The sequence below is a fragment of the Sceloporus undulatus genome, chromosome 6 (genome assembly GCF_019175285.1).
Source record: "Sceloporus undulatus isolate JIND9_A2432 ecotype Alabama chromosome 6, SceUnd_v1.1, whole genome shotgun sequence".
NCBI classification, from domain to species: Eukaryota; Metazoa; Chordata; class Lepidosauria; order Squamata; family Phrynosomatidae; genus Sceloporus; species Sceloporus undulatus.
The window spans coordinates 106,286,008-106,300,437 of NC_056527.1; the positions used below are offsets into that span (position 1 = coordinate 106,286,008).

Below are 14,430 nucleotides of genomic sequence, written 5' to 3' on the forward strand. Positions count from 1 at the left end.
AAAGAAGAATCATGAAGGGCTAAAGGTGATTAAATATAGGGATAGTGAAGCAACATATGTACAATGAAAGAGAAAAGAATGCCTGTGAGCTAAGCAACCAATGTGTAAGGAGGATTTGGGAAATGTTTGAATTTGCTGAGATGCAGCAAACGAAATATCGTGAGATTCCCCTTCATTCAAGAATAGCAGTCCCTGAACATGCACTGGTGTTACAGGCAATGTGTGCATCCATGCACTCTGTTCTTCTACCTCCATCCTATCTCAAATTATGAATCTCCCAAATGTATCTACACCATTTTCAGGGTCAGTAAAATAAGGCACAGGAGCATCCAAAAACAATGAAGGGGCAAAGACACACAGGGAAAGAGCATTCATGCAGTTTTAACTGTGTGATGGTGGAGAAAAGTCTGAGTGCACAACAAGCTAAAAACATGAGAACATGGAAAAGACGCATGGGTTATAGAGAAGGCAGAAAAAAGGAATGTACAAACAGAAGGGGTAAAGAATGGGAAGGATCATAGGACGAGAAAGAGAGAAACACAGAAAGAGACAAGGGGAAAGCAGCAAAAATGATACTTCTTTCTCCTTCTGTTGTTGTTCCCTCTCCCCTCCTCTGTATTTTTCTTTCCTCCCCATTGGACCTTCTCTGCCCTGACTCTTGATTCCACCGGCCAACCATCTATCCTTGGATGAAAATCAGCCTTGCAGAATACACCAAGTCAGCAAGATAAATCAGCAAATTGAGAGCTGTCAGGACAGCAATGGCAACCCATTTGTCCCAGAAGCAGAATGATCCACAGTTGCCCGGCCGGGAGGGATATCCATTATGTTTCCTGTCAAACTTGTAGATAGGCCAGATGATGGTGGCTGTTGCGTACATGAGCACAGCCAGAAGAGTGTAGCCACTGAGGAACTTGTTGAATGGACAAGGCAGCCAGCCAGTGCATTCGCCAATGCAGAGGATGATAACCACCAGAGAAAGGATGAAGCAAATGCAGTAGACAGCCATGCACCATTGAACAGCCTCTGGGTGATCATAAGAAATCGGTTCACTGATGAAGACAAAGATGATGCAAGCAATGAAGGTCTCTACCACCTTGAGCAGGCCAGGGACGGTGGCCATGTATCCAGTGACTTCTCCCGGTTTAGCTTTGGTTATGGTAACCTCTGTGGAATATGCCAAACAGGCAAGGCAGGAGAACACTGTGGCAGCAATGCGATATCCTCGCTCTTCACGGTAAAGGTTTTGGTTCTGAATGAAGGTTACTGGATAGATGATGGAAGCAGAGAGGCACACCAAGGTGGCATACATGGCAAAAGTGATGGGGAAGTTCTTCCAGGAGACTGGCATGCGGTGCTGAAGGCCAACAACTTCTACCACCAAGATGACAATGGTGATGGCAAAGCAAATGCACCATGAGAACATGCACCACTCTCCATTACGGCCCTGCCAGGCATGGCGGTGGACTACCAAGCTGAAAGCAACACATGTAAAAATTGCTTCCAACAGGCGGACAATACCCAGTTGAGAAGTCAGGGCACTAGTGTTGACTGATTTTGAGCGGGTGACCGGCATCGTGGAAAGATCTAAAAAGAATTAAGATACATGATGCAATATGTTAAAACAAGCCAGTAAACAATATGCAATTTAGGAAGTGTATGTGGATCAGATGGTATAGAGCTACAAATTCCATCAACCATAGCCAGCATGTGAGGACTGACTTCCAAGTTGTGTCTCCAACAACTCCTTGTCTCTATCATAGAGCAGAAGTGAGGAATTTGCTGCTCTCCAGTCACAAGCACCATGAAGTTTAGCCAAGATGGGCCAATGTCCAAGGATTCTGGTAGCTGTAGGTCTACTAGTCTCTAGATAGCCACCAATTGTTCACTTTTGGGTCCAATGTCAGGTTCTGACTACAGAGGCCAAGGTTTAGCCCTAAAACTCATAAGAGTGAACTTGGTCAAACCATGATCAGTCAATGGAGTTTATCAGACAAGGGGAATTGGAAGTATAATCTGATGGTAATCTGAACGCAATCATGGGGTTTAACTTTATTGCGTGATATCCCACTACATACAAATTCGGGCAATGGAAAGTCAGTCCAAACACAATCATGTGGTTTCACGTTATTGCGTGATAGACTGCCACAAGCAAACTCGGGCAATGGCATGCTATTTTCGGGCAATGGGGAGCCAGTTTGAATGCGTATTGACGTAATTGTGCGAAACTAGCGACTTTAAGTGAATGCGTTTTGGCCCCACTTTCTTTTCATTCAAATTTAAGAGAAATTCCTCCCATGTGATAAACTCAAAGCTAAGGTATCTCATCAAGTTCCAATAAGAATGAAAATCGGGGAAAGTATTTCATCCAACACCAGCTATGATCCCATACCTACCAGCATACACTCTTTCAAGAAATGTAGCCCTTTAGAGGAAGGGAAAGGGTTCCTGACTACTTGTGTACAGCAACTCTTCTGAACTCCTGAGATGGAGTGGGAGTGGGAGGAGAGGGATAAAAACACACTAAATACAGTATATTTCTCAACCTGTTATCCAGTCTGGAACATATGTGAACATAAAAGAACTGTCATCCCTTTCTTATGATACTTGAAATTGGGGACTACACTCCAGAAAAGACAATTGGCCTGAGCATTCTCCCAGGAAGAATGTAATCCAATCATCAAGAATAAAATCAAATGGGTTTCTTAAAAACTCAACAATTCAACATGTTTCATGAAGGACTAGACAATTCATAACACTTAGGAGTTTATCACACGGAGGAAATCCCATACAAAATTGGGGGTTTAAATTGGGGGGGGGAATCCAAAAGTGGGTTGATTTTCACACGATGTTGTTGTTAAACTAAGGTTAACCCGAATGGAAAGTGGAGAGCAAGTAGACAAAAGCCACTCCTTTTTACTTTCGGAAAACCCTGAAGGTAAAAAAGAGCAGCTTTTGTACTTTCCATTCAGGTTAACATTAGTTTAACAACAACATGTGTGAAAACCAAACCACTTTTGAAGGTTTTTTCTAGCTTAAATCCATGAGAACATGCTATGAAATCCTGTGATTTGCAGTTTAGGGAAGGGCATTTGGAATTCTCATCCAGAGAGTTTTAGTGCATTCTAGATCACCAAATCACATATCCCTGGATTCTATGTCTCCATGGCAGTCGAAGTGGAATATAGTGCTATAATTGTATGATGTGAAAGAGCCCCTAGTAGATCTGAGGTTAGGAAACATTGGATTTGAATAACAGATGTGGTTGATTCAGATTCAGTCTCCTTTCTGCCATGAAAGCCAACTGCATGACTCTCTAGCCCTATCTCTTCACTTGTCATAGAATCATAGAATCGGAAGAGACCACAAGGGCCATCCAGTCCAACCCCCTGCCATGCAGGAACTCACAAACAAAGCATCCCTAACAGATGGTCATTCAGCCTCTGTTTAAAGACCTCCAAGGAAGGAGACTCCACTACACTCCAAGGGAGTATGTTCCACTGTCGAACAGCCCTTACTGTCAGGACGTTCCTCCTAATGTTGAGGTGGAATCTCTTTTCCTGGAACTTGCATCCATTGTTCCGTGTCCTGTTCTATCTATCTTTCCATCTAGTCTGGTACACATGGCTACTCTGGTAACAAAATGGAGCTCCTTGGAGGAAGGTTTTTCTGAGTGTTCAAACCACTTTATCAATTCATATATGGAATGAAGATTAAAAGAGACTTCCACTGTCCTATAGTTTATGTTACTGAGGCTTACCACTTCCTAACTGATCACTTGGTGTGGTTTGTTGTTGTGTGTTTTCAATTAGTTTCCAATTTATGGCATCTCTAAGGTGTTGCCATATCAAATGGTGTTCTGAAGTTGAGAGTGTGTGACTCACTCAATGTCACCCAGTGGTTTCCATGACAGAGCAGAGAATCAGACCCTGGCCTGCCTCCAGAGTCATAGTCCAATGCTCAAACCACTCCACCACATTGGCTCTAACTTGTGGTAGTGCGCTGAAAATCAAGAGTGCTGAGACACAGATTCAAATTCCTATAGAGCCACAAAACTGACTGTGTAGCTTTGGGTCACCACCTCTTGCAGTCTAACCTAAAAAGAGATGGAGCTCATTCAAGAATTTGGAAGGAAGATAAGATTTAAATATAATCTACATCAGCAATAATGAATAACACAGGTCCAAAAAAAGGACAAACTGGCCTCTGAAGTATCACCCTGAAGCATTTCATCCACTTCACTCTCCAAACCCATCCCCAAAGGATTTGACCCTTCACAATATATTAAGAAGAGCAGCATGGCATGGTGGTTTGAGTGTTGGACTATGACTCTGGAGACCAGGGTTCAATACCTTACTCAACCATGAAACCCCCTGGGTGACCGTGGGCAAGTCACACACTCTCAGCCTCAGGGGAAGTCAATGGCAAACCTCCTCTGAACAAATCTTGTCAAGAAAATCCCATTATAGCTTTGCCTTAGGGTCACCATAAGTTGGAATTGACTTGATGTCACACAACAATAACAACAATCTGCTAACCAACTCCCAGGACTTTTTCACATTCACACAGTGAGAATGCGTATTTGTGGCAGAGGTAACCATGCCTCTCTAATTAAGTATCTTCACTTGCTGATACAGATTGCATCTGTGGTTAAATTCATGTAGTCCAGAGCTGTTGTTGTTATTGTGTGCCTTCGAGTCATTTCTGACTTATGGTGACCGTATCACAGGATTTTCTTGGGAAGAATTGTTCAGAGGGGGTTTCTCATAGCTTTCCACTTGCCCAAAGTCACCCAGTGAGTTTCACCCAGTGAATTTCCAAGATTTCTAGTCCAAAACTCAAACCACTACAACATGTTGGCTTGCTAGGATCTACCTACCAGTCAAATAAGAGAACCACTGTCTCTGCTCCACTTGGACTACTTTGGAAAAATGCAAGATACACAGCAGGAAAGGGGGCTACTTTACCACTGCATTACTTACTTTTCTATCCATCACATTCTCTTTCTTTATCTGCTTCCTTCCAATATAATCTTCACCAGCTACAATCATGCTTTATACAGTTGGCCCTCTGTATCTATGGATTCTTTATCCATGAATTCAACCATCCACAGCTTGAAAATATTCTATATACTGTACAGTGAGCCCTTGTTATCCTTTGGGGTTTGGTATCCTCCATGGATACTAAAATCCATGGATGCGCAAGTTCCATTAAATACAATGGTGTAGTAAAATGGTGTACCTCAGAGGTGTCAGTAGGGAGCTGCTCCTCAAACATCAGTGTTTGGCAGAAACAGACTGTGTGACATCAGAATGCTTCCCTTTAAAATGCTTTAAGAGATAGTGTGAGTGGAGAGAAGCTCAGTGGGAGGAGAAAGGAGAGGCCCCAGGTTTTGTTTTTAAAAAATTAAAATTTCAAAATTTGTTTTTATTTAAAATTTCAAATTTTGTTCTCTTTAAAATTTTCTTCAAAAACATCCATTTTACACAATTTTCACTTTAACCACATGAAACTATGTATATGTAAATATATTTAGGTTGTGTGTATGATATTGTAATTTCAAGCTAAAATTTTAATTTTGCTAGTTGTTTATGTCACAACTATTGTTATTAGATTTAGTGATACATGGGAATTACAATTTATGAGTAACATTAGTGCAGAAAAACATTATTAAGGACATGGTATGGTATGGTATGGTATGGTATGGTATGGTATGGTATGATATGGCATGGCATGGCATGGCATGGCATGGGAGCAGGTCAATGCAGGGGGAGGTGACACCATGAGTTACTGCACTGGGTGATACCAAGCCTAGTGACGCCACTGGTGTTCCTTATATAAAATGGGAAAATCAAGGTTTGCTTCTTAGAATTTAGATATAGTCGTGGATGCTTGAATCCACTGATAAAGAATACAGTAGTGGATATGGAGGGCTGACTGTGTGTGTGTGTGCATATATCCAAAAAGCAAATTTTGATTTTGCCATTTTATATAACAGACACCATTTTACTACATCATTGAATTTAATGGGACAAGCTTCCACGGATTTTGGTATCCACGGGAGATCCTGGAACCAAACCCCAGTGAATACCAAGGGCCTATTGTATTAACAAAGAAAGAACAGAAAATTTGGAATTGCTTAACATGATCCAAGCCTCGTCCAGGATTTTTGTATGGAGATCCCACCCGCTCACAGAACATCTTCCAAATCTGTGGGGAGGCACTTTGGAGAATGTGAAGAGCCTAATCTACAACACACACACCCCTTCAGTCGGCCAAATTCCAGCTGTCTGAGAGACAGATTTAGCCCAAGGGCCTTAAATTACTATCTCTTACCCTTCGGTACAAGTAACCCATGTTAAGTGAGATCAAGGACGAAACGAGACAATGGGGAAATCCATGAGCAGAAAGAAAACACAACCCTCTCTCCATTTTCCTGGTCACAATTGTTCCCATCTTGTTTTAGTATATTAGCATATTATTTTAGCATTTAGCATTTTTATTGTCTGTGTTTTATCGTCTGCTTTTAATTATGTTTGATGTTCCACCCTTTGGTAGAAACAGCATTATAAATCATCTTCACCATCATCATCATCTCTACCTGCTGCCTGCTCCATGGAGCATAACATACAGGTAACCATAAGGTAACCTCAGTCTTGTTGACTTAACTGGACCTATTAAGAATGTCTGCACAGTTTGTCCTAAGATTTAGAAATAAAATGTAAATTTGTTTTTGTTTTAAATTGGGAACAGGAAGTGGAAATGTTGTCACATTAGGGAATGCGTGGACCTCCAAGTGACTCCAGTTCCCATTAGCCTTAGCCAGCATAGCCAATGGCAAAGGTTCATAGACGCTGCCATTTGTTCCTCATCACTATGCTAAGACTTAAGAATTACTCTTTTTTTTAAAAAAAATAAAGCAATATAATGGTCTGGTGCCAAAACCACTATATTTCTGATGCCAAGCAAAACCGCTTGTTATTTACCCAAACATTTTAAAGTTATTATCAGTCTCTTCAAATATTTCATTTGTTTACAATCTGTCAATACCATTCTATAACCACATTCTTTGGAAGCATAGAGGCCAAGTGTTCAAATGCAGCACTTGTTTTTATGCTTTGTACATAGTAGGACAGGAAGTGGTACAAATATGTTTGAAATAAGGACTGGGAATCATGAGGCCGTCCAGATGTTGTAAGACTGCAAGTCCATGAAACCTTACGCAACAGTGGGAGCTCCAGTTCAACAAGAGCCAGTGGGGTGTAGTGGTTTGAGCGTTGGACCATGACTCTGGAAACTAGGGTTCGAATCCCAGCTCAGCTATGTAAACCCACTGGGTGACTTTGGGCAAGTCACACTCTCTCAGCCTCAAGAGGAAGACAAAGGTGAACCCTCCCTGAACAAATCTTGCCAAGAAAACCTCATGATGGGTTTGCCCTAGGGTCACCATCAGTCAGGAATGACTTGAAAGCAAACAGTTCAATAATATTTGGAAGTCCATGTGATTCCCACCTTTTCAAAATAAACATCAAAACAGGTTAGAAAGAAATACTGAAATACAATGTCTTTCTCTGTGTGATGGAGATGGAACCTGTATTTGTACATGTATATTATAAGGAGATATAAAGCTGTAACAGATGCTGTCACCCTTATACACCCAACCGTGGCCGATTATGGTGCCACGTCTGGGTGAGCAAATGGGAATTCCTGAGGGAGGAGGGTCTGGGACATGTTTTTAAATGTGCCAAAATTAGGCTAGAGTCCACAAAGGCTAGAAACAGCTCCAAGCAAAGAATCTCTCAGCTTTTCTTGCTGGAGGACACTTCCTCATCTGGATTTCCTGCAAGGCCAGCAGTGGGGGCTGAGAAAGGCGGAAATATTTGCACACATCGCTTGCCATATAAGGCCTGGAGAAAACCCCTTTTTCCAAAGTTGGACATTTGGTTTCAATCATGTTTCATGTCTAAACTGGAAAAGGAGAGGGAAAAAGCCTCCTCCTGGGCTCACTGCCAGCTCAGCCACCCTGCAGCTTGCTGTCTCTTCTTTCTGGGCCTTCTCCCAACAAGTCACATTGGCTCCTTTTCTCTTGTAAATCCTGCCCAGTTTCCCCATCGCCAAGATTCAGCAGCCCATCCCAGCAACTACAACTTCCTTCCCTTGTTTGCATTTCCATTTTCCCAGTCCTTTTTTGGAGTTTGTGTCCTGCAGTCTGTCTCGTCGTCCATCAGAACTAGTAGAGGCCAGATACTCATGGAGAAAAAGAAATAGCAGTGGGGTGGGTTGAGGGAAATAATAAGAAAGAGAAGGCTGTGGCAAAAGTGAGGATACTAAAATGGAGTACAGTGGGCCCTTGTTATCCGCTAGGGTTTGGTTCCAGGATCTCCCGTGGATAACCGTAGATGCTCAAGTCCCATTAAATATAATGGCATGGCAAAATGATGTCCCTTATATAAAATGGAAAATCAAGGATGCTTGAATCAGCGGATAAAAAAGTGGCAATCTGTTCACTACCTTGATGGTGCAACTGAAAAGAGATGATTAAAGCAGTTTGGCAAGTCAAACCACAAAGGTAAGTGGCTAGTAAAACATTGTGCTAGCCTGTCCAGACAGATATTGTCATGTCAGTTATATGGCATTCAAATACCCTCCAATATTTCACCAGTCAAAACTTGGACAAAAGCAACATCAAAGAGTGGAGGGAATGGCAAAAAATTAATAAGGAAGAATGCACATGTTAGGACAATGTGCAGTAGTTTGCTTTTGCCTGAACCTACTGGGAAGGTCAGGATTCTGCTTCTCCTCTCCTATCCATCTGCTGAGTTAGGCCCTTTACATACCAGCCTGAAAGGCCAGCCTGGGGTCAGACTCAGCGCGTAGTATCCTTACAACGCACGCTTGACTCTGCCCCTCAGGGCGCCCTGACGCTGCGTGCCACTCCACACTGTGTCGTGGTGCCCCCCTGGCGCTGCATCCAGATGACACAGCGCTAAAGGAGCACCATATAGCTGCACTGCCGCGGCTAGGGCACCCTTTCGAGAGCACAAAAAGGAGCTTTTTGAGGCTCCTTTTTGCATTCTTGAAAGGCCGGATCGGGATCTGTTGAGCCCCTTATTTGAGTATGGAGACCCTAAGGAGACCCTATGATGGGGTTTTCTTGGCAAGATTTGTTCAGAGGGGGTTTGCTTTTACCTTCCTATGAGGATGAGAGAGAGTGACTTGCCCAACCCCTCACCAGCGGTTTTCCACAGCTGAGTGGGAATATGAAACCTGGTCTCGAGTTGTAGTCCAATGCCTAAATATCCAAAAGGCACCAGATCCTGCCTGATCTTGGAACCTAAGTAGGGTCAGCTGCTTAATACTGGCCTGGAGATGGGAAACCTGTATTTCAGAGGAACAAACTGGCAAAACCACCTCGTGAGGTTTTCTTGCCTAAGAAAACCCAATGAAATTTATGGGATCACCTTAAGTCAACAGGCAGCTTGAAGACACATTTCATAAGTTGCCTGTCGATTTTTGGCAACCCCATGAATTTCATAGGGCTTCCTTCCTCTGAAATATAGCATACAACACCTGATATTCATTGGCCATCTCCCATCCAAGTACTAACCAGGACAGATCCTGTTCAGCTTCCAAGATCAGACAGGATCTGGTATACACATACACACACAATACTCAAAAGACTTAACCCTTCCCCTGCAGCCTTAAGTGGAACACTCTAGGAAAAAGCCATTTCTCCCTGATCCTAGGACACATATGAATTGGTTGACAGGCTACAGAAAATCCTATATTAGTGAGCATGCTCCCAAGAGCACTTAGCAATCAATTACAATTTAGGCTTTCCATGATTACAACCCACCATTCCAGACTTTAAAGACTGGAAAGGAAATAAGAGTTCAAAGCTCTCTGCATAACACTATCACAAGCATCCTGACAACACTACAAAGCAAATCAGAATTATTCCCATCATGTGGCAGTGAAGGTGTTGAGGCTAAGAGGGCAGCAGCTTTTCTTTAGTTTGCCCAGTGAATGATGGAAGCTAAATTTAAAAAGAAACATAATCTGTAACATTGTGGGGAGGGGAGAGTGATTAATTAAAACCATGGTGGGCCATAACCTTCTCTAGGCTAAACAATCCTAAACACACACTCTGTAGGCTGGGAGACCACACGGTTTCTCCAAGCAACGCAAGATGTTACCAAGAAAACATTCAGAGAAATGTCACACATTTGAGCAAGACAGTTTCTGTACATGGGGAGGAAACGCCCTGAGCAGTTTGCAATCCAATGCATCACACAGTACAGAGCTCTGCAAGATGCAAAACTGTTAGGATAATCTTCCTTAAAGCAAAGCATGGAAACATTATTTCCCCTCCCAAACAACTCCTAGGATCCCACAGCCAACACAGCTGGGGACTGTCAGAGCTGCAGTCTAAAACCTGTAGCCTTTCCAAGGCCTCACCTAGAGCTATGCTCAGTTCTGTGGCCTTGGAATCAGAAATGTTGAGAAAACCAGCAATCTCTGCTGGTCAAGGAGTATCGTGGGAGCCAGGGCTCTGGCGCTCTTAGCAAAAGATGTCTAATGAACTGACGTAATCTAGGACATACAGTTGTGACCTGATTTGGAATACTTCCAAGTATAATTTTCTCCTTGTAAATTTCCAAAGCCATGAAATCTTCTGAGCAGTTCATCCCTCAAACAATATGATTTCTTCATTTGCAAAGCAACACACCGGACTGGACAACAGAATATTTCTGTGCAATTTGGATTGGGGTGGGGCCAGAGGAGCAGGGAAGTAAGCATGCATGTCGTGGGGCGTTTGTTTGTCTGACTGTCAGTACTGCCAAATACCTGAACGGCACTATTGTTTCTGTACGCTCATTGAAGTGTCAATTTATCCAAGAGCCTGGAATGCAAATTGCAAAAATATTGTTCATCTGGGGTAGAGGACCTTAGTGAACCCTGGGTAGGGTTGCCATATCCCGCTTGGGGACGGGACTTTCCCGGTTTGGGGCGGGTCCGCACAGTCCCGTCCCGGTTTGGCCTCGCCCCCAGGATTCCCCCCCCCCCCCCCGGCCCCCTGGGGGCCGCCCCAACCACGGAGTCCTCCGAGGCCTGGCCGGGGCTTGGGAGACACTGTCTCCCAGGCCCCAGCCAGGCCTTGGACAAGGTTTAAAAATGTAGGACCTTTTTTTTTTAATTTCCTGGCCAGGAAATTTTTTTAAAAAGGGGGAGGGGAGGTCCTACATTTTAAACCGTGTCCTACATTTTTCCCGGTTTGGAGGTCCTCAGGGATGGCAATCCTAACCCTTGGAATATTTTATATATGGAAAAAGGTTATATATACTATGTAGGTTACAGATGGCTAATAACAGTATGCATCGGCTAGGATAAATCCTATGGACCAGAATAGGCTTTTCAAGTGTTTGCATGGAGTCAGGGTGCATAGCAATAATGTAAAACAGTGGTGAGCAATCTGTGGACCTCTGTATGTGTGTGTGTTGTGTGCCTTCAGGTCATTTCTGACTTATAGTGACTCTATCATGGGGTTTAAAATTCCTCTCGGACAGAAGGTTGAAATGTAGCTCATGTCTTGGAAACAGATAATGTTTGGTCATCCTGCTAGGACATCAACATAAAATACACTGTTTGTCCCCCACTTTAGGTTTCTTAAGATGGCCTGCTCTAGAAGCTGTTGGACTGCAACTCCCACCTGCCTTAGACAGCACAGTGGATGAGGAGGGATGATGGGAGCTGCAACCCAGCAACAGCTGGAAGGCCTGATTTAAAGCATATATAGAAATCATACTTACTGTATAGACTTTTAGACAACCAAGGAACATGGATTTTTTAAAAATACACAAGCCATTACCTTTCTTCTCAAGCATGTAGATCCATTGCACATAGAAATATATATTCTGTTTGGTTGTTGCTGTTGTTGTTGTGTGTCTTCAAGACACTTCCAACATGGTGACCCTAAGGTGAAACTATCATGGGGTTTTCTTGGCAGGTTTCTTCAGATTGGGTTTGCCATTACCACCTTCTAAGGATGAGAGAGTGTGACTTGCCCTAGGTCACCCAGTGGGTTTACATGGCTGAGCCAGAAGTCAAATCTTGGTCTTCAGAATTATAATCATAATCCAGAGCTCAAACTACTAAATCATACATTCCATGTGCACACACAAGTACTGACAACAAACACCCAAGTATTGATAAACACTCAAGGAGTTTTCCACCAGCTCACACACAGTCTCCGGTCATAATGCACACCTGTTTCCCTTACAAACTCACATCGCACTGCCAGGGTCTTAATACAAGCATTCCTGTCAAAGAGACACGGCCTTTATACAACAAGTGCTTGTGGATCGTAATGGATCCACTTGGGAAACCAACCATTCTGCTAAGAGCATCATTACACGGTCAACATTTGCACACACCATTAAACACAACTTTCATCTTGATAAGGCACAAGTGCTCCCATGAGATATTAAAACCACCACACCCCATTAAGCGGACCTGCTGCATACTGATGTTGAATTAAGTCCCACTATGGTCCATGAGACAAAAGATGCATGTGCACAGGAAAAATAATCCAGTTCGGCACCACTTGAACACAACAAACTATGCTTTCCAGAATCTCATAGCATGGAGCCATGGCAGTTCATGTGGTGTCAAAGTGGATTATTTCTCCAGTGCAGATGCAACTGGAGTCCAAGTATGCAAGGAGTGCAGCCTCTCTTGCATATTTTCCAGTAAGAGTTCCAGAACAAGGAAAAGGTTTGTGGCTCAAATGTTTGGCAAACTGAAGAACTTCTGTTCTTAAAACAGCTCTGCTGACCAGAGCGGCTTCCAAAATGGAGCGAACCGAGCACTACCAGTCAAAAGGCGTTTTGTGCAGCTATTCCCCCTCTTTCCTTCCGTAATGGATTTTTGTGGTTGCTGAAAAAGAAAATAAAGGTGGGAGAAGAGGCAGGAACACATGGGAGGGTTACAAATCGACGATGCTGGCTTCTGGTTAAAAACATGCTTCAGGGAAGCTCAGAAGCAGAGAAGGAAGGCAAAAGCCACTCCAGATATTTCTACTCAGCAGATGGTTGTCAAAGCAAGACTGCTGCTGCTCATGGAGGCTCCATTTAGCCATTATGTCCATATTGTGGCGGGTATTTTCCCACTTCATTAGATGTCTGGAGAAGATTATACAGTACCATTTAAAAAATCTGTCATATTAAGTCCCTTTAAATTCAATGGAATGTTATTATTGTGGTCCAAGTCATTCTTGCCTTATGGCAACCCTAAGGCAACCCTATCATGGGGTTTCCTTGGAAAGTTTCTTCAGAGGGGGGTTGCCATGGCCATTCTCTGAGGCTGAGAAAGTGTGACTTACCCAAGGCCATCCAGTGGTTTTAATGCACCAGCACGGAATTGAACCCTGTTCTCCAAAGTCCAACATTCAAGCCACGAATCCAAGCTGGCCACAACCTACTAATTTGGTAGGATTACAGCTTTTACAGGTCTGTGGTGGTTTGAGCATTGGACAATGACTCTGGAGAGCAGGGTTCGAGTCCCAGCTCAGCCATGAAACCCTCTGGGCGACCTTGGGGAAGTCACACTGTCTCAGCTTCAGTGAAAGACAATGGCAAACCTCCTCTAAACAAATCTTGCCAGGAAAACTCCATGATAGGGTTGCCTTGGGGTTGCCATAAGTCAGACAGGACTTGAAGCCACATAACAACAATAACAACAACAACAACAGGATCTTAAAAGGTCTTGGTTGTCTATACATGTCTTGTTTAGAGGATGCTCTCTGCACCTTCCATTTACACATCTGCATAGATATGAGCAGTGGACTATGACTCTGGAGACCATGGTTCGAATCTGGCTCAGCCATGAAATCCACTGGGTGGCCTTGGGTGAGTCACACTCTCTTAGCCTCAAGGGATGGTAAATGGCAAGCCTCCTCTGAAGCAGCTTGCCAAGAAAACCCCATGATAGGGTCCCCATAAGTCAGAAATGACTTGAACAACAATAGTGCAGATGAGTATGGCAGAATGCCAAAATTACACATTTCCAACCCAATCCATTTATTCCATTTTTCTGATCAAGAAAGAGAGAGTTGGAAGCAGATCATCCTCACAAAAAGTTCTCAGTCAGCCTCTCCTCCAACCTGATGCCCTCCAGCTGTTTTGGATGACAGCTCCCAGAATCCCTGGCTATCCCTTCTGCTGCCTGGGGCTGATGGGAACTGGAGTCCATGATAGTGCAGCCCACCAGTTGGAGAAGGGAGTTAAAAATCCACACATTTACACTCAACAGGAAAGTTAAGCACCCGTTGTATGGATTATTTATTTGGTAAAAAAAAAATTCCCAAAAAAACCCAAAAAACAAAAACCATGCCCTGGAGGGGGGTGGGGCGTTCTTAAAAAGGGGAAGCCA

The 14,430-nt window shown here is 43.4% G+C and overlaps 1 protein-coding gene across 1 annotated transcript in view; it reads right to left on the minus strand.

The window, feature by feature from the left end:
* Positions 1 to 6: 6 nt before the first annotated feature.
* The window catches only part of MYADM (myeloid associated differentiation marker), a 15,872-nt gene continuing 1,448 nt past the window's right edge, over positions 7 to 14,430 (minus strand). The window contains exon 2 of the mRNA XM_042476213.1: positions 7 to 1,587. Within this exon, the coding sequence (XP_042332147.1) occupies positions 680 to 1,576 (897 nt within the window). The 5' untranslated portion in view covers positions 1,577 to 1,587 and the 3' untranslated portion in view covers positions 7 to 679. The remainder of the gene's footprint in view (positions 1,588 to 14,430) is intronic.